The sequence below is a fragment of the Hemiscyllium ocellatum genome, chromosome 21 (genome assembly GCF_020745735.1).
Source record: "Hemiscyllium ocellatum isolate sHemOce1 chromosome 21, sHemOce1.pat.X.cur, whole genome shotgun sequence".
In the NCBI taxonomy this organism is placed as follows: Eukaryota; Metazoa; Chordata; class Chondrichthyes; order Orectolobiformes; family Hemiscylliidae; genus Hemiscyllium; species Hemiscyllium ocellatum.
Window position 1 is genome coordinate 52,681,732 of NC_083421.1, and position 20,761 is coordinate 52,702,492.

Sequence of the window (20,761 nt, forward strand, 5' to 3'; positions counted from 1 at the left end):
GCTATAAAGACATGGCTGCAGGATGACGTAGATTGAGACCTAAATACTGAAGAATACAGGATATTTTGGATGACATGAAACCAGGAAAGGTTGGAGTGATCACGGTGTGTTAATTAATCACGCTATTAGCACAATGGGGAGTGGTGACCTAAATGCTAAAATAAGTCACTTGTGAGAGTGATATGCAGGTGCCCCAACAGTAACCATGCAGTCGGATAGTGGATAAAGGAAGAAAAAAGTAACCATCGTCTTAGTAACATAACTTCTTACTGTCTCTGAATTCATGTCATATATCAATAAATTTATATGATATCTCCTTTTGATAACAGTGATACTAATGAACAATTAATGCATCTGTTTAGAATATGTAGTACCAATGCCTGATAATTAACTGTCATCTAAGTATTTTAAAAAGCTATTCCTTTACTGTGAGGATTGGTTGGGTTCCCTGTCTGTTACTTAATTCAATAAGGTTGGTCAAATATAAATCTTCCTTTTGAAATTAATGCTGAATGCATTTTATTCTGTTTTCAGTTTTTGAGGATTATGTTTACACTATAGAGTACTCCAGCTAGCAGTGCAGTGCCTGTAATGAGCGCTAGGGTTGTCATGCAGCTTACACATTACCCACTCAGAGTACAGCAAGGTGTTCACTGAAAGCATGATTGTGACTGTATCTTTGTATAAAATGTCTGATAATTTTGAATGTTTCACTATTCTAGTGACAGTGACAAGTAATAAAATGATTAATTCAATTCTTCATTTTTACTTAAAATTTATTTGAGAGAAAAAATTATAAAAAAATATTTTTTGTAAAACAGCTGCTGTTTGATCCCTTCAATGTAGTGTCCTTGAATTCTGGTAACAATTGAGAATTGTAATTTAGCGCAAGTTTTTTTTTAAAAAACGTCCTTTTATTTTCTTGATTTTTGAAGATGGTCATGAATTCACTCCTAGACTTCCCTTTTTTAAGCATTCAGAATCTGAAAGCAAATGTTTGTGAACTGACAAAAAAATCCGAATGTGTTTTGCAACCAGCTTGAAGTGAGACTGTATGGAAAGTTAGAACCAAAGAAGAGTTTTGTGTCTAAGTGGTGAAATGAGCCACTCTGAGACCACATACAGAAGAATTGTTAACATTTCTTTGATTTCAAAGTGAAAACCACTGTTGGCTAGAAAAATGTCAATGCTATGATAGTCAAAACCAGCTCAACTAGCCGAAGCAAAGAGACCTAGGGGTGCAGATACATAATTTCTTGAAAGTGGAATCATAACTAGACATGTTTGGCTTCATTAGTCAGTGTATTGAGTATAGGAGTTGGGATGACATTAGTGAGGCCACTTTTGAAATACTTCTGCATTCACTACTGATTGCCCTGCTGTGAAACTTGAAAGGATTCAGAAAAGATTTAAAAGGATGTTGCAGGGTTTAAGCTTTGGGGGAGGCTGAATCATCTGGGGCTTTTTCACAGGAGCTTCGGAGCTGAGGGGTGACCTTGTAGAGTTTCATAAAATCATAAAGGGTATGGATAGGTGAACAGCCAGGATCTTTTACCCAGGGTAGGGTTGTCCAAAAATGGAGGGCATAGGTTTAAAGTGAGAGGGAAAAGATTTAAAAGAGAACGGAGGGGCAACTTTGTCACTTTCAGGATGGTGCGTTTATGGAATGAGCTGCCAGAGGCAGTTGTGGAGGCTATTACAATTACAACATTTAAAAGGCATTTGGATGGGTACATGAAGAGAAAGATTTAGCGGGATATAGGTCATTTGCTGGCAAATGGGATTAGATCAGTTTAAGATATCTGGTCAACGTGGATGAGTTGAACTGAAGAGTCTGCTTCAGTGTCCCGACTCTTTGACGTAGTCAAGTAAATGTTTTGAGTCTATTAACCTAATTTTGTCTTTCCTTCTGCAATATATGAAGAGTAGAAACCCCAGTAACCACAAGTGTTGTTTTGGATGTAAGTTTGCTTGCTGAGCTGGAAGGTACGTTTTCAGGCATTTTGTCACCATAATAGGTAGCATCATCAGTGAGCATCCAGTATCCTGCTTTGTTTGTGTTTAGGTTTCCTTGGGTTGGTAATGCCATTTCCTTTGATGTCATTTCTGGTTATTTTTCCCAGAAGGTGGTGGACAGTGTCCAAATTGATGTTGTCCCAGTCAAAGTGGTGTCCTTCCTCACCTGTATTTAAGGATTCTAGTGATAGTGGATCATGTCTTTTTGTGGCTTGTTGATGTTCATATACCCTAGTGGCTAGTTTTCTACCTGTTTATTCAATGAAGTGTTTGTTACAGTTCTTGCAAGGTATTTTGTAAATGACATTCGTTTTGCTCGTTGTAGATATAGGGTCTTTTAACTTCATTAGCTGCTGTTTTAGTGTGTTGGTGGGTTTGTGGGCTACCATGATGTCAAGAGGTCTGAGTGGTCTGGCCGTCATTTCTGAGATGTCTTTGATGTAGGGAAGAGTGGCTAGGGATTCTGGGTGCTTTTTGTCTGGGACAACGCATCCATCCTCGGACAAGCCAAATAGGACATGCACGAGAATTCCTAGAAGCATGGCATACCAACTGGAACTCTATCAACAAACACATCAATTTGGACACCATCCACCACCCGCTGAGAAAAACAACCAAAATGACATCACCAACCCAAGGAAACCAAGACACAAATAGAAAATTGGACAAAACATCAGCGCTTTACTGGAGGCTCACTGATGATATTGCCTAATATGGTGACGAAATGTCTGGAAATGAACCTTTTCAGCTCAGTGAGCAAACTTACATCCAGCACCTCAACCTGAGCTACAAATCTTTTCAAAACTCGCTAACAAGTGTTGTTGTCTAGCATAAGTTTGAAGTTGTTTAATCTTGTCATGTCTAAAGATCTGACTTTTTAATCTTTGTGGTGACATAGATCAATAGTTAATTATAATCTTTTCCTAGGCTCCTTTCATTGTATAGTTTGCGCAATCTCAATTAGTAAAAGTGCCTTCTTTGCTTAGAGAAGTGCAATACACTATTCTTCTTTATAAATGAGTATGATTTATTTCTGCAAATATTTTAGTTTGTCTTTGAGATCCTTACCTAGATAATGAAGACATTTACTCTTGCCCCCAGTATCTACATACTTACATTGTCAGCACATTTAACATAATTACCCATAGGAGAAAAAAATCCATAATGGAAACTGTAGAGTTAACAAGGAGGAGCCACTCAGTGTGGAATATTTGAACTCTCAGTGTTTGAAAATGTCCCATGTAAGAAGTTATTGTGCAAGATCAAAGTGCATGGGATTGGCAGATGTGTATGGAGATAGATAGAAAACTGGTTGGCAGAGAGGAAACAAAGAGATCCTTGGGACAATTAATGGGTATTTTCAAATTGGCAGGCAATAACTAGTGGAATGTTATAGGGATTAGTGCCAGGACACCAGTTATTCACAATATCTGTGTATTGATGATTTGGATGAGGGAACAAAACGTAACATCTCAAAGTTTGCAGATGATACCAAGTTGGGTGGGATGGTGAACTGTGACAAGAATGCAGAGATGCTTCAGCATGATCTGGACAGGTTGGGTGATGGCAAATCAATGGCATATGCAGTATGATTTGGAATAATGCGAGGTTATTCTTTTTAAAATCAAAAACAAGAAGGCCGATTACTATCCACACGGCTGTAAATTAGGAGAGGGCAGTATGCAGCAGAAACTGGGTGTCCTTGTGCACCAGTCGCTGAAGGTGAGCATGTAGGTACAGCAGGCGATAAAGAAGGTCACTGGTATGTTAGCCTTCATTGCAAGAGGTTTTGAGTACAGGAGCAGGGATATGTGGTTGCAGTCATAGCCTTGGTGATGCCACATCTAGAATATTCTGTGAAGTTTTGATCTCCTTTTCTGAGGAAGATGCTGTTGCTCTCGAGGGAGTGCAGCGAAGGTTTACCAGGCTGATTCAGGAGATGCTAGGATTGACATGAAGAGAGATTGACTGACTAGGTTAGGATTATTTTTGCTGAAGTTTAGACACTTAGGGGGGAGGAATTTTATTAAGATTTATAAAATTTAAACCGGGTAGATGCAGGGAGGATGTTCCCAGTGGTTGGTGTGTCCAGAACCACGGGTCACAGTCTTAAGGATTCGGGATGTACCATTTAGGACAGAGTTGAAGAGACACTTCTTCACCCGCAGTGATGGGCCTGTGGAATTCATTGCCACAGGAAGTGGTTGATACCAGAATGTTGAACGTATTCAAGGGACGGCTAGATGGGGCAAATGGAACCAAAGATTATGGGGCGAAAGCAGGATTAGGCTATTGAGTTGGACAATCAGCCATGATTATGATGAATAGTAGAGCAGGCTTGAAGGACTGAATCGCTGCCTCCTGCTCCTATCTTCTATGTTTCTGTGTTTAAAGGGCATGGTCCTAAATAGCCCAAACTTCTCATTAAATTTGAGTTTGGTAAGTTAGCTATCGTATCAAAAGTAAAGCACTTTTCAGAAAATTGTTTTATTTCTGCAGATATGTTATATTTTAATTACACATTTAATTTTGTGTATTAATATTGTTTTTTCTAAAATCTGTTATTACAAGACACAAAATAGCATATTTGATCAAAAATAAATTTGATATTTTTTCCCTCTTTATTCTGAAGGGTCTGTTTCCATTCTGTGCATCTATGATGCTTGTATGGGCATTGCTGGCAATGGCCAAAATTTATTGCTCATCCTTAATTGCCCCAAACTAATTAGTTCTTTAAATCAGTTCAAAGGGCATAAAGAATTAATCTCATGTAGGTCAGATCATGTAACAGATTAGATTCCCTACAGTGTAGAAGCAGGCCCTTCGGCCCAACCAGTCCACATTGACCCTTTGAAGAGTAACCATTTCCCTCTGACTGACCTATGCACCTAGCACTATGGGCAATTTAGCATAGCCAATTCACCTGACTTATACATCTTTTGACTGAGGGAGGAAACTAGCACCCAGAGGAAACCCACGCAGACACGGGGAGAATGTGCAAACTCCACACAGCCAGTCGCCTCAGGCTGGAATTGAACCTGGGATCCTGGTGCTGTGAGGCAGCAGTGCTAACCATTGAGCCACCGTGCTGCAGATTCTACTTCCCACCACCAGCAAAGGATATTAGTGAACACAATGGGTTTTTATAATTAACAGTGGTTACATGGTGGCCATTTGGCTAGCTCTTAATTCCAGATTATTATTGGATTCAAATTTCAGTCTGTCATGTTGAGGTTTGAGCCCCTGTCTCCAGAACAATAGCCTGAAGTTCAGGGACATTACCACTATGACAGATCTTCCTCATAAATCTACAGTAATATATTGGAGGAGAATGTGAGGTCTGCAGATGCTGGAGATCAGAGCTGAAAATGTGTTGCTGGAAAAGCGCAGCAGGTCAGGCAGCATCCAAAGAACAGGAAATTCGACGTTTCGGGCATAAGCCCTTCTTCAGGAATGAGGAAAGTGTGTCCAGCAGGCTAAGATAAAAGGTAGGGAGGAGGGACTTGGGGGAGGAGGTCAAGGTGAGGATGATAGGCCGGAGTGGGGTGGGGGCGGAGAGGTCAGGAAGAAGATTGCAGGTTAGGAAGGCGGTGCTGAGTTCGAGGGATTCGACTGAGACAAGGTGGGGGGAGGGGAAATGAGGAAACTGGAGAAATCTGAGTTCAACCCTTGTGGTTGGAGGGTTCCCAGGTGGAAGATGAGGCGCTCTTCCTCCAACCGTCGTGTTGTTATATATTACCAAACTTAAAAAGAATTAAATGGATGGCTTTTAGACACTACATGTTTTATATGAAATAATTTATTAAACTCCTGAATTGGTATGTAACATCAGATAACATCAGTTTATTTACAGCTACTTTATCCTGCATATCTTTAGCTGTTTTATTAATAAGACAAGCAATGTATAAATGGTTGCAAGTGCAAATTGAACAAATCGATAGTCATGAGGAACAACTTTTCATGTACGTGTATGGAAAAACTATGTCAAAGGAATGTATTGTACTGAACATAGCTAGAGTAAGACTTACTCACCATGTGAGACAAGCAGGCAAGACATGATACTGATTTGTACTGTATGTATACCTTTGTAATGTTCTACTGTCTGTGAAACTTACCCCAATATCCTATCAACATTTTTGTATTTATGTTGACACCATTCAGGAATTTGTGCTGCTCCATTTTGGATGATTTCAGTGAAGTCTGTCTTACTGCTTGAGCTGGAAACGTGCACCATAGGCCTGTGACACACTGTGAAAAGTTACAAGTTTTACCGTCCAACCTAGTTATGAACACAAAACTCTTTGTGGTGATCAGATACTTAACGCTGGTCCTATCAATGTCATGATCACAATTTAATATATTACTTTTAAAATTCAAACTTTCGGTTAATAATTGACTGAGGTTTCTTCAGTTTTAGTACATTTGTTATAACAAACTGATCAAAAGCACCTTTTGAATAAGCACTGTTTTGTAGGCAAAAATCAGAGGAATCTCAACTATCCAAGCGAGATGGGTGGGCAGTATTTCGTTCGGATAATTGATTATCTGGTTAATTGATTCAGTGCCTCTCCTCTAGGGCTTGGAGTTTTCTGAAGTCTCCTTTTTCCTTGCTCTGCCTGCCTTGCGCTCACTCTCACTCTCACTCACTCTCAGGGTTTGTTTCTGAGCAGACGCATTTGTGTGTGGGACCTACAACATTGCTGAACTCTCCCTCCTCCCCAATCAATTCAATGGGATTGACACAGCCAGCACTTGCTAAGTCCGCTCCCCATTCAGGTGACTAGGCAGCAGCACACTGCCTGCAAGCTCACCCCTCTTACCCCGCTGTCTGCCCCACTGAATACCCCTCCAAACCCCCCCCCCCCCAGCCACCCTGCCTCTGGTCCTGCCCCCCCCCCTCTCCATGCAGCTGGCGGGACACCAACAATAAGACTGCTGCTGCTTTTGGGGGTGAGTCTCAAAAAAGTGCATGTGTGCGCACACAACTTTTTACTGTAACTTTTTGACAAGTTCCACCTTTGCCCTGTACATGACAATGTTGGAGAGATTATCTGAGGACTGGGGTTTAGGGTACACCCCTGTGTAGAACTCCAGGGAAAGTGTGGAGAGAGAGAGACAGAGAGGACGGGCAGTCAGTCATTTGAAGTCCGTGCTTGGGCTCCCATCGATATCCAAGACTGTTCTCGGCCACATTTCATTAAAGCTGAGTTCATATTTAATCATTGTACACAAAAGTCACGATCAATGTTGGAAATACCTCTTTGATGTAATGTTTCTATCCAGATCTTAAGATCATCTTTGGATAATCTGAAATTTGGAAAATCAAGGTACCTCTGTATACTTTAAACTATAGGGTGGAACTTCTGATACAATTCTATAAGTTATACACTAAACACGCCTTTAAGTAGATATTGAATCTTGGAGTAAGTTGGAAATGATTCCTCACACTTGTGGGTTTTAAATCTTTTCCATTTCTAACCTGGAAACTTAATTGCAATATTGTTTTTTGTGATATTAAATTTACATTTGAGGCATCTCCCTCTGGGCAAGTTATCAACCAAGGTTCGAAACAATTACAAATTTGTTGTTTGCAATCTGAGTACAAACTCCCACCCACTTGTCTGTGTGATAAACCACAGGAAATTGCTTTCTGTGGTTGCTCCTGGGCTTGAGGTTTAGAGCCAATTTGTAGCTGAGGTTGTGGATTAGATTGTAAGTTTGCTTGTGGAGTCGGTAGGTTTGTTCTTGGACATTTTGTCACCATGCTAGGTAACATTATCAGTGAACCTCTGGTGAAGCTTTGGTGTTCTGCCCCGCTTGCTATTTATATGTCTCAGTTTGTTGTGGTCGGTGATATTATTTCCAGTTCTGTTTCTGAGAGGTTGGTAAATGGGGTCCAAATCTATATGTTTGTTAATGGAGCTCCAGTTTGAACACCAGGCCTCTAGGAATTCTCGTCCATGTCTTTGTTTAACCTGTCCGAGGATGGATGCATTGTCCCAGTCGAATAGTGTCCTCTTTTGTCTGTGTGTATGAATGCCAGTTAGAGCTGATTATGTCTTTTGGTGGCTGGTTGATGCTCATGTATCCTGGTGGCTAGTTTCCTGACTATTTGTCCAATGTAGTGTTTCTTGCAATCCTTGCACGGTATTTTATACATAGCATTCATTCTGCTGGCTGTAGGTACAGGGTCCTTTAAATTCATCAGGAGCTGTTTGTGGTGGTAAATATGTGGGGCTATCATGATGCCTAGGAGCCAGAGTAGTCAGACTGTCATCTCCAAGCTGTCTTTAATGTATGGCAAGGTGGCCATAATCTCTGGGCAGCTTGTGTGTTCTTGTTTAGTCCTTTTGTGCAGGAATCGGTGGACTGGGCTTATTGGGTACCCATTGTTCCTGACTACATTGTATAGGTGTTTTTTCTCGGCTTCTCATAGGTCCTGGTTGCTGCAGTATATTGTGACTCATTTAAATAATGTCCTGATGGAGCTCTGTTTGTGGGTGTTGGGAATGGTTACTCCTGTAGTTGAGTGTCTGGTCCATGTGTGTGGATTTCCTGTAGTTGCTGGTTTGCAGCTCTCCATTGGCTTTTCGTTCTTCTGTGACATCCAGGAAGGGGAGTCTGTTACTATTCTCTTCCTCTTTGGTGAAGTTTATACCAGTAAGGATGTTGTCTGTGTTGTGGGTTTCTTCTAATTTGTTCCATTTTGTGATAACAAAGGTGTCATCCACATAGCACACGCAAAGTTTGGGCTAGATCGTGGGATGAGCTGTTCATTCTGACTTCTGCATAGCTGCTTCTGCTCAGAGTCCTGATGTTGGTGATCCCATAGGGCACCCCATTAATTGTTTGTAGATCTTGTTGTGGAAGGCGCAGTGGGTTGTGAGGCACAGGTCTATTAGTTTGAGGATGTGGTCCTTGCTGATGGAGTTAGTGCTGTCAGGTGTTTGTATCCTTGGTTTGTCTAGCAGTGAGATCAGTGTTTCTTTGGCTAGGGTGATGCTTATTGATAAGTAGCAAGCAGGACAGAACACCAGTGCTTCACTGGAGGCTTACTGGAGATGTTACCTAGCATGGTGACGAAACTAGTGAGTTTTGAAAAGGTTTGTAGCTGGATGGAGGTTTGCTTGTTGAGCTGAAAGGTTGTATTCAGACGTTTTGTCATCATACTAAGTAATATCGTCAGTGAGCCTCCAGATGAAGCACTGGTGGCATGGCCTGCTTTCTATTTATGTGTTTGGATTTCCTTGTGTTTGTGAGGTCATTTCCTGTGGTGAGGTCATTTCTCGTTCTTTTTCTCGGGGGGTTGGTAGATGGAATCCAAGTCAATGTGTTTGTTGATAGAGTTCCAGTTGGAATGCCATTCTTCTCGGAATTCTTGTGCATGTCTCTGTTTGGCTTGTCCTAGGATGGATGTGTTATCCCAGTTGAAGTGGTGTCCTTCCTCATCTGTGTGTAATGTAAGCTATCCCACAAACTCACCAACACACTAAAACAGCAGCTAATGAACGTGAAAGACCCTATACAGACAAGCAAAACTAATGTCATTTACAAAATAACTTGCAAGAAATGTAACAAGCACTACATTGGACAAACAGGCAGAAAACTAGCCACCAGGATACATGAATATCAACTGGCCACAAAAAGACATGACCCACTCTCACTAGTATTCCTACATACAGATGAGGAAGGACACCTAGCAGACTTGCCTTGTTTTAAGGGATACCTTGGAAATCTTTGCCGTTTCAAAGCCTGATCTCCATGGTTTTTCTTTCTAGATGCTGATTAACTATCCTTAAAGCTCCAACATTCATTCATTCATTCATATTCTCTCTCTCTCACTTTCACAGAAGTAAATAGACAGATCACAGCTTAATCGAGGGGACTATATGTAAAGAGACTTTGCAGTTTTAACATTTATATTTACTAGCGTACGTTAAGTTGTATGCACAGTGTTTCTCTATCTCTCTCCCTCTTTTCCTGGTTCCATCTCTCGTTCCCTCTCCCCCCTTTCCAGTTCTCGTTCCCTTCCTCACCCCCCCCCCCCACTTCCATCTCTCATTCCCTCCCCACGCACCCCCCTTCCATCTCATGTGCCTTGTCTTCTTTTCACCTGATGATGGAGCAGAGCTCTTAAGAGCTTGTGATTTCAAATAAGCCTCGTGGATTGTAACCTGGTGTCGTATGAATTTTGACCGTAATTAACTAACGTGATCCATTCAACAATCTGTCAGATGACTATAAACACTGACCCTCTGAACAGTTTAGCTGTAATTCTGGACTACCCTGCTTTGGTCCAGAAAAAGTGCTACTGATCACACACATTGTTTGCAAGATTCTGTCTACAGAAGAGCAGACTCTATGCTCAAATTGAGCCCATTCTCCGTCTCAAGCACTCTGAAACTTGGTTACCAGATGATATGTAGATCTTGCTGATAAATAGACTGACCACATTGCTAGGCATCCAACCACTAGGAGAAAGAACTCTGCGAGATCAAGCAAAGAAAAGAAACTTCACTCGCAGACGTTCTTGACCCAGTCAAAAATCGTATGAATTAATGATTGTAAAATTGAGTTTTTAAGTTATTCTGAATTCTAACCTCTTTCCTCCTTTCAGGGACCTCTCTTTATGTCTTGTGGATTTGATAACCTGAAGGACCTTGTGTTATAACCCCAAAGAAGAGAAATTGTGAGTCATTTAAAAATTGGACTTCACAAACAAAGGGTTTTGATGGAACATGTTGTGGCTAACTTTGAAAAGGAGAAGAAAAATACATCTTCCTATGACAGAATAGGACAGAAATAAAGCAAAACACAATTGAGGCAAAGCTTAACTGGAGGTAGGCCCTGTTGGAATGTTGTTTAAAATTCTAACAACTTTTTATCCAGAAATTCCATGTTTCTCTTGAAATTATTCGATGACTTGTGCAGAATATTGTTCTTTTATTAATCTTCTCCCTGCTCTTTCTCAATGAAAAGCTATTTACAATTCCTGTGTTGAAAGAAACAAAAGAGAAAATTAATGGATGTGGTTATGGGAGATTGAGTCAATCCTATAAATCTTGGTTAAAGAGCAGGATTAACTGAAAGAAAGGGAAAGGCCAAGGAGCTAATTCAGAACAGCTCTACAGTGAAAAGTTAATGAATAAATGGAATTTAATTTTGTAACTTTTTAGTTGCAAAATTATGACTTCAGAAATCATTTTAGTTAATTTTGTTTATGGTTGAGAACACCTTTTATTGAATAAATGAAAGTGTACAATTCCTTCAACAATAAGTGCTGGTTATTTTGTAAATAGCCCTTGGGATTTTAAACACCCAGTAATTATTACTAGAAGTATTGTGTTCATTAGAAACAATTAAGCACATCTGTTACTTGAGACAGGTAGGGAATTGTCTCAATTAAACGATGCTGTTCTCTTCTACAGCTGATGCAAACAGTTTTGTAATTAGCTATGCTGTTGCTGGATTAAATTGTTATGTATTCTTATAATACCATTCTGTATTGTATATTTACTCCTATGCCCCAATAACATTTTACTTTCTACACTAATTTTAATTTGGCTTTTCATGTTCAAATAGGCAAGATGAGTACTTGTCGTTGGTGCACACCACAAGGCAAGACAACACTTCAGTTTCTACATCTCTACAGTTCTGAGGAGCTCCCTCCACAGGAATTTCAAGCTGCTAATGAAGATCTTTGTTTTTGCCTGGAATGCGTGGTGGACTATCACCAAGCACGCGATCAACTCCCATTAATGCACACGGTAATATAAAGAGTTAATCTGAAGGTGGTAATAGGACTTGAATGTCGTCTATATAAATTCCTTCAAATCTGGTCTAGTAGCCGCAAAGATGACATTTGCTGCACTTCTTTTAAAATTATGTGATTACTTATGTGGTTTTGAATATAAAAGTTTTCAAAAATGCAACGCCATACGTTTTGTACATAAGAAATGTGGGGTATATTAAACACGGTTTGTAAGTTTATAAATAAAACCAAAATAGGCAGTATAGTGGACAATGAAGAAGGTTATCACAGTACAACAGGACCTTGATCAGATGGGCCAATGGGTGAAAGAGTGGCAGATGGAGTTTAACTTCAATAAGTGTGAGATGTTGCATGTTGGTAAGGCAATTAATGGTAGATACTAGGGAATATTGGTGAACAAAGAGACCTAGGGCTGCAGGTGGAATTGCAAGTAGATAGGGTGGTGAAGAAAGCATTTGGCATGCTTGCCTTCATTGATCAGAACATTGAGTATTGGAGTTGGAACATTCATGTCGCAGCTATACAGGAATTACTGAGACCACTGTTAGAATAATGTGTACAATTCTGGTCCCTTCCTGTAGGAAGGATGTTGTTAAACTTGAGAAGATTTGCAAAGATATTGCAAGAGCTGGAGGGTTTGAGTTAAAGGGTGAGGCTGAATAAGCTGGGACATTTTTTAAACCTGGAGCATTGGAGACTGAGGGGTGACCTTAGAGGTTTATGAAATCATGAGAGGCATGGATAGGGTGAAAAGCCAAGGTCTTTCTCCTCGAGTGGGAGAGTCCACACCTAAAGTCCGTAGGTTTAAGGTGAGAGGGGAAAAATTTAAAAAGGATCTGAAGGGTAACTTTTTACATGCACATGGGATGAGCTGCCAGAGAAAGTGGTGGAGGCTGATACAATTACAGTGTTAAAAGGGTATCTGGAGGGTAATATGAATACAAAGGGTTTAGAAGGATATGAGTAAAAAGTGAGGTCTGCAGATGCTGGAGATCAGAGCTGAAAATGTGTTGCTGGTTAAAGCACAGCAGGTCAGGCAGCATCCAAGGAACAGGAAATTCGACGTTTCGGACCAGAGCCCAGAGACCATTCCTGATGAGGGGCTCTGGCCCGAAACGTCGAATTTCTTGTTCCTTGGATGCTGCCTGACCTGCTGTGCTTTAGCCAGCAACACATTTTCAGCTTAGAAGGGTATGGGCCAAATGCTGGCAATGGGGACTAGAAATTGGGATGTCTAGTCAGTGCGGAAGAATTGGACCAAAGAGTCTGTTTCTGTGCTGTATGACTCTATGCAGTGGTCTTGTCTGCATGTGAGTTCCATGAGAGAAGATCACACAGTCTTAAAGCTGTTAGTTTCCTTACTATCATTGTACAATCCATGACTCAGTTCTTAACAGAACTTGTCTAAAGTGATGGTGAATAATGAATCATTTTAGTCTGTCTGGTGGCATGTGCAGAACTGTATTTTTATTATTACATTTCCTTTCTCAAATATTGTGTAATTTCTTTGTATTTACTTATTGCAATAGAATTGGTTGGTGGGTAAGAATTAAACGAAATCAGATATCTCTCATAATATTGGAGAGGCAATGGCTGGTGGAAAAGTCACTGGGCTAGTAATATAAAACACTAAATTAATGATTTGGGCACATGTGTTTGAATCACACCATGGCAGATGATGGTATTTAAATTCAACTAAAAATCTAGAATTAAAAGGTAGTTTGACAACTATTGATGTTAAAACTTCATCTGATTCACTTGTGTACTTTAAGGAAGGAAATCTGCTATCCTTACCTGGTCTGATGTACATGCGACTCCAGACCCACAGCAATGGGTTTGTCTCTTAAATGTCTTGTTCTTCATTAGCGGTAGGTAATAAACACTGTTCTAGCCAGTAACGTTCAGTCATGTGAATGTTGATGTTAGCCTAAAATCAGTAATTTTTTATCACTTCATGTCTTGTAATGAAAGGTGTGCAGTTTTCAGAATAACAGTATATGATTACTTTTATGAAGAATATTGTTTTAAGAAAGGTCACAGTGTCGTTCAGGATTAGCAACTTTATCCTGCATTTCTCAGTAAGTGGCTATAAACTGCTGGTGTCTAAATGGAAAATTGTTTGTATTGTAGTGGTTTATGATAGATGGGTAAGACCATTAGCTTATTTTCAATTGAAAACAATTGCAGACTGATTTCAGTTTAGAAAACCCAGATTGAAAAACCTTGGGCCAGTTTGGAGGAAACCTGACAGGGATCAGAAGCACGGTTTCCCTTGAAGATGTTTTTCAGAGCAGTTCAAGGAATAAATGTGTAGCCTGAATCTTCCAAGCCAAGAGTTTTTGGTCAGAAAGCTGAAAGTTGTTAGAAGCTAAGAAAGTTGAACCTCTCATTTTTTGAGATTTCATGTAAGAAGACTCCACAGATCATAGGAAAGATACTGAGGATCCCAGTTAAGCAAAACAAAAGGGTGTGATATATAGTGTTAATTGGTCTGGACTTGAAACTCTATCCATTGATGGTGTTGGAAAACTGGCAAACTTTGTTTTGTTGTGTATTTTTAAAGAGGTTTCTAAACTGCCTCTATATCTAGATGGATTTTTTTTCTGTTTTGTCTTCTATGTAATAAATATTTGGCTTTTGACTTTCTTTAGAAAAAGAACTTGTGTGACTGTTTCACTGACTGACCATCACGTTAACTAAAATTAGAAAAGATCTATCAAGCTAGATTTCATTTTGGGATCAGACAGTATTGACTTGAGCCCTTGAAATCTCATGGCATCAGGTCAAATATGGACAAAGAAACCTTCTGCAGTTTATCATCTGCTGCATCTGCCTTTATCCTCTCCATAGCAAAGTACCTATCCTCTGTTTTGGAATTCCTAAAATCTATTGGCAATCAGCAGTTCACAAATCATGAAACACATACCTATACCCTTTGGGTGTCAATGTGTTGGGCTAGTTTTGTTGTTATTGTTTAATAATCTCAAAATATAAAATTTGCTTTTCGAGTAGAATTCAATTTATTTTTTATTATTGAATCAGATTAATGTTGTGTTATGCAGTATTTGTGGAAACTAGAGACTAAACGTCTGATCGAGCATTTTGAAAATGCCCTGAAAGAAGAACAGGAGGAAGATGATGAGTTGTTTCTAATTGAGGATGAGCAGGAAATTCAACTCCATGGGTACACGGGACCAGACTTTGAGAACAACCTAAGGGTACCCACTCTGGAGATTCTGAAATACCCTTATTTACTGCTTCATGAACGGCTAAGTATGTAATTACAGTATTGCTTCAACAAGTATTCATAGATACTGCACTCTAAGGATTTCACAGATTGGAATAGCATCCTCCCTGTGAATGTGAAGTGTTACATCTTGTTTTTTTTTAAAAGAAGAGAACTGGCTTAACATAATTTTTTTTAATTTTCTTTTTAGAAATATCTTGGCCTGCTTTGAATTTGAATGGTCAAAATATTTTCATTACTTTTTGAAGTCAAGCTTGTTTTTGTTTCTCTGAATGTAATGAAATAGGAAATATCTATTGAATTCCATTCTAAACATGTTCTTCACTTCCATTTTTGTCCTTGTTTCAATGTATTTGCTACCTCTTACCCTGACTGCTCTCCCAGGAACCCCATCACCCCACCCCACCCTACCTCCCCATGTTGCTCTGAGGAGTATGTATTTAACATAAATAATACACAACTTATTTGGTCTTTCGTTTCTATACCTGGCTGGCCCATATTATTAGTATACTTTAAATGCTGACTGTTATCAGGGCAAATTGGCATGTAAATAGAACTCCAAGCTTTGCTCAACTGCCACCCGTTTTCCTAATCCTATCTCCCTGTGTCCTTAACTTCAGCAAATGGTGAGAGATTCTCATAGACTTTTTGACACTAATATTGTAATTGATAACAAGGCAGATTTGGATAGCTCTTTCAAATAGCTGGCACACCCGATGGCCCAAATGGCTCCTGCTGTGCTGGACGATTTTATGAACTCCACATTCATTAAGTTCTGCCCCCCCCCCCCCCCCCCCCCCCCCCTCCCCAATGGTGTCCCTGACATCCAGGCCCTATCCATTGATTGCAGTGCCTTCACTACTCTGGAATTCCTTCCTAAGTCCCTTTCCCTTTCTATCTGTTTAAGGTGCTCCTTCAAATCTGCTGCTTTGACCAAGTTTTAATCTTATGGCCTGACATTCCAAGTGCCCAATTTTGTTTGATAACACCAGGGCATGTTTTACTCTGTTTAAAGGTGCTTTTAACATGCAAAACCTTCGCAAGAAATTGCTACTTATCAATTAGAGAACAAGATATATGGAGGCAGATAATCTACTTGCTCATTTGTGAATGTGAATTTCATAGCAATCGGCTGTATCTCAAACCATTTCTGTCTTCCATCTGAATGATGTGCAGCAAGCATTGACATATAATTTGGAAAACTGAAGAGAAGGAAGTTATAAGAATTGTTAAAAATTTTGGAGCTTTGATCATTTGTGCATTTGAGGTGGTAATTGAGTTTTCATACTATTTTAAAATTTTGGTTCCTGTTTTCATTATGCCTGAAACAGTGAAAGTATTTTCACAAGCGTGAAATTAACACTTGCTTTGTGTTTCAGGTGAGTTGTTTGTTGAGGCCCTCAGTAAAATGGAGCAAGTGAATTTCTCCTTTCAGGCGTTTGAAATGTATCCTGGCATCTATCTGCTTCTAGTACATCCAAATGAAACAGTAAGGCTAATCTGACTACAGCATGTTTGACCTTATCAATTAGTTTTCTGTACAAGTTTGTTTCTGTTACTTACATGAAAAACGAGCAGTGTAGCCTGTAAATACAGAATTTGTTAAAAGCACGAAATGCATTGCGCTCCAACTATGGCACATGAAGAAGTTGGTAATGAAGTATTTTCCCAGAATTGTAGCTTTTGATTCAGATTTATAGAATTTTTTCTTGTCTAATCCACAGAACGTTAGGATGGCCTTCAAAAAATGCTGTTACATATGCCAAAACCTAACAAAATCTGTATGTTATTCTTATTAGCATTTTGATTTGGAATATCCAAGTAGCTTAATAATTTGGCAATATTTTTAAGACTCTAATTTGTTACTTGATTTGAGATCTACAGTGTGTAGTAGCAGTGTAGTAATATTAAAATTGAACAAGTCTCCTATCCAAAAGTCTTAAGTGTGTGTTAAAACTTTTATGCTTTGCAATGTACGTCCACCCTCTTCTCTTGAAAACAGTCTTACAAACAAAAAACTGGTAAAGTACACATAACTCCTGGCCTAATTATTTGGGTAAATTGGCGGTAGTGAAATCACAATAGTTAACTGCTCTTTGGCACAGACTCTGAAATTGTTTGAAAGTGCCAACGAGTAAAACACAAATTTCAAGATTATTGATTTAAATTTTCTATACAGTGTTTAATATGGTAAGTGAGTCAAGGGTTATGGAAGCAGTGAAGTGTCACGTTCAGGATAATCATGATTTCTTTGAATTGTGGCACCTCAGAGGACCAAATGGTATTATGTTCTTGTAAGTAAATGCCAAAGTAAACAGCCTCACAATTCAGACGCCATTTGTTTAATCCAAAGTTAGGCTGTCGATCTTTTCTCTTAAAATTGTTTTATTTGATCCCTGTATCTCATCCATCCCATCTTATATTTTGTTCAATGATATGTGAACTTTTCATCATGTAATTCTTTTTAAATTTCATGAGAAAGATGATTGTTATTGATAAATTTATATTGTTTTGTCCATTCCACTGTCTGAGTTCTCAGAAATGATTGTGTCATTTGATATCTGCACGTTTCACCTTAACTACGTTACTACACTGGTGTTCAAATTTTTGGGGGTCATTGCTTGCACTAGAGCCTGAGCTAGTGCAATTTCTAGCAATTGGTTGAAAATAGTTTTGGCATTATAAAAATCAAGTCACCTCTTCTTAATAGCAATTCCTGTATAGCCAGTGAAGAACACCAAAGGCAATGTGCCAATTTTTTTTTAAACTCTTTAACTCTTAATGTTTATGTTTGTTTTTAGATAAGGAGATGGGCAATCCTTGCTGCTAAATCTCTTGGAAAGGTGGAGCGAGATGATTTCTATGACTTGCAGGAAGTGATAGCTTGTCTACTAAAGGTCATTGAACTGGATCTTTTTGAAAATACAGATTTCTATAACAGTTATGGAATAGAAGAGGGAAAATTAATTCTTTTACCACCCCATCTTTATGATGTTACCAACCACAAGAACTACTGGCTTGGTGAGTATAGCGATGATCATATTGATTTGAAGATCTGTTGTAGGTTTGACCTAGAAAATCTGAAGCATCTGAATGACAGGTTATTGGTGGAGAGTGTACTGTTGTTGAATATGTTGGGCAGGCGTGTGCCTCAAACAGATGTTGCCCCCAAATGGTTGTTTTTTTCTCATTAAATTTCAAAAGAATATTATTTGATTGCTTTGTGTATATTTTAGATAAATTAAGATGCCATTGTCTTTGCTAATTGCTGACAAATACTGATGCGGCATTAGAAATTAAGGACAAATTCACTTTGTTAACTTGACTGTCTAGAAATAGCTGAAAAATGTGTTGCTGGAAAAGCGCAGCAGGTCAGGCAGCATCAAAGGAGCAGGAGAATCGACGTTTCGGGCATAAGCCCTTCTTCAGGAATGAGGAGGATGTGTCTAGCAGGCTAAGATAAAAGGTAGGGAGGAGGGACTTGGGGGAGGGGCGTTGGGAATGCAGTAGGTGGAAGGAGTTAAGGTGAGGGTGATAGGCCGGAGAGGGGGTGGGGCCGGAGAGGGGGTGGGGGCAGAGAGGTCAGGAAGAAGATTGCAGGTCAAGAAAGCGGTGCTGAGTCTGAGGGTTGGGACTAAGATAAGGTGGGGGGAGGGGAAATGAAGCTGGAGAAATCTGCATTCATCCCTTGTGTTTGGAGGGTTCATAGGCGGAAGATGAGGTGCTCTTCCTCCAGGTGTCATGTTGCCATGGTCTGGCGATGAAGGAGGCCAAGGACCTGCATGTCCTTGATGGAGTGGGAGGGGGAGTTAAAGTGTTGAGCCATGAGACGGTTGGGTTGGTTGGTGCGGGTGTCGCAGAGATGTTCTCTGAAACGTTCCGCAAGTACACAGCCTGTCTCCCCAATGTATAGGAGGCCACATTGGGTGCAGCGGATGCAGTAAATCTCCCAGACCATCCGTAACCTCATCACCTCCGGGGATCTCCCATTCACCGCCTCCAACCTCATAGTCCCACAATCCTGCACCTCCCGTTTCTACCTCCTGCCCAAAATCCACAAACCTGACTGGTCCGGCCGGCCCATTGTCTCGGCCTGCTCCTGCCCCACTGAACTCACCTCTGCATACCTTGATACAGTCCTGTCCCCCTTAGTCCAAGAACTCCCCATCTACGTTCGGGACACCACCCACACCCTCCATGATTTTCGCTTTCCCGGCCCCCCCAACGCCTTATCTTCACTATGGACATCCAGTCCCCATACATTTACATCCCCCATCACGAAGGCCTCAAAGCCCTCCGCTTCTTCCTTTCCCACCGAACCAACCAGTACCCTTCCACTGACACCCTCCTTCGACTGACTGAACTGGTCCTCACTCTGAACAACTTGTCTTTCCAATCCTCCCACTTCCTCCAAACCAAAGGAGTAGCCACAGGCACCCGCATAGGCCCCAGCTATGCCTACCTCTTCGTCGGATATGTGGAACAGTCCATCCTCCGCAGCTACACTGGCACCACCTCCCCCACCTTTTCCTCCGCTACATCGATGACTGTATCGGTGCTACCTCATGCTCCCATGAGGAGATGGAACAGTTCATCCACTTTACTAACATCTTCCACCCTGACCACAAATTTACCTGGACCGTCTCAGATTCCTCCCTCCCCTTCCTCGACCTCTCCATTTCGATCTCGGACGACCGACTCAACACGGACGTTTACTATAAACCGACTGACTCCCACAGCTACCTAGATTACACCTCCTCCCACCCTGCCCCCTGTAAAAACGCCATCCCATATTCCCAATTCCTTTGCCTCTGCCGCACCTGCTCCCAGGAGGACCAGTTCCAATACCGAACAACCCAGATGGCCTCTTTCTTCAAAGAGTGCAATTTCCCCTCAGACGTGGTTGATGATGGTCTCATGAAAATGAGACCAACAAACCAGTTTTATTCATCACATTCGCTCTCCGACACATAGTCCTCCCCTCTTGCCAATGCCATGGTTTCCGTCTCCATCTGTGACATCTGGTAGGGTGGGGGAGCCTTCCCTTCAATTGCTGTAATAATTACCCTGTTCAACAAAGATGTAATACAGGGGATACAACAACATCCACACAACACGAACACTATGGTCATACCAACGAGGGCATAAACTTAACTTTGATGGAAAGAATTGATTGTGTCTGTGTTTAAGACCCTTCTACTCTTTTTCTGTTCTTATTTGTTCTAAAGTTCTCGTTGGCGTTTCCGTAACTGCACACTGGCTCCAATGGTACCAGGTGTCTCCTTTCCCCTGTAGTCGGACCACATGAGATGTCCTTTCCACCACCTTGTAAGGTCCTGTTTACCGTGGCTCCGACCACTTCCGTTTGATCACCTTCAGCAGGACCCAGTCTGTGGTGGATGGCGCCTGGCTCTGTAGGTCCCCCTTTTCCGATCCAACCTGTTTAGAAAAAGCTGAGACCAAAGCTGTTAGTTGGTCGTAATAAGGTTTGTACCTTTTATAGAGGCTCCTCACTCTAACATCTTTGTTCCAGCTCCTAGTCCCAGGAACTGCTGCCCTGTTGTTAGCTCGTACAGGGTGAACCCTGTGATAGAGTTTACTGAGCTTCTAATGGACATTAAAGCTAAGTGGGATGTCTGTAACAGCAACCATCTGTGAACAGCACTTCTTCTGGGTCTACTAATGGAATTGCCTGTAAATCTGCCCTAACTTTGGCATCTTCCTGT

The 20,761-nt window shown here is 40.6% G+C and overlaps 1 protein-coding gene across 5 annotated transcripts in view; it reads left to right on the forward strand.

Annotated features, from left to right (window-relative positions):
- Window positions 1-20,761, forward strand: part of setx (senataxin) — a 110,663-nt gene that overhangs the window by 17,439 nt on the left and 72,463 nt on the right. For 4 of the 5 annotated variants that reach the window (XM_060841471.1, XM_060841475.1, XM_060841473.1 and 1 more), the window contains 5 exons: window positions 10,634-10,856; window positions 11,599-11,783; window positions 14,851-15,061; window positions 16,415-16,524; window positions 17,837-18,056. In XM_060841471.1, coding sequence (XP_060697454.1) covers window positions 11,604-11,783; window positions 14,851-15,061; window positions 16,415-16,524; window positions 17,837-18,056 — 721 coding nt within the window. In that variant the 5' untranslated portion in view covers window positions 10,634-10,856; window positions 11,599-11,603. The remainder of the gene's footprint in view (window positions 1-10,633; window positions 10,857-11,598; window positions 11,784-14,850; window positions 15,062-16,414; window positions 16,525-17,836; window positions 18,057-20,761) is intronic. The other variant, XM_060841472.1, reaches the window with a different exon arrangement.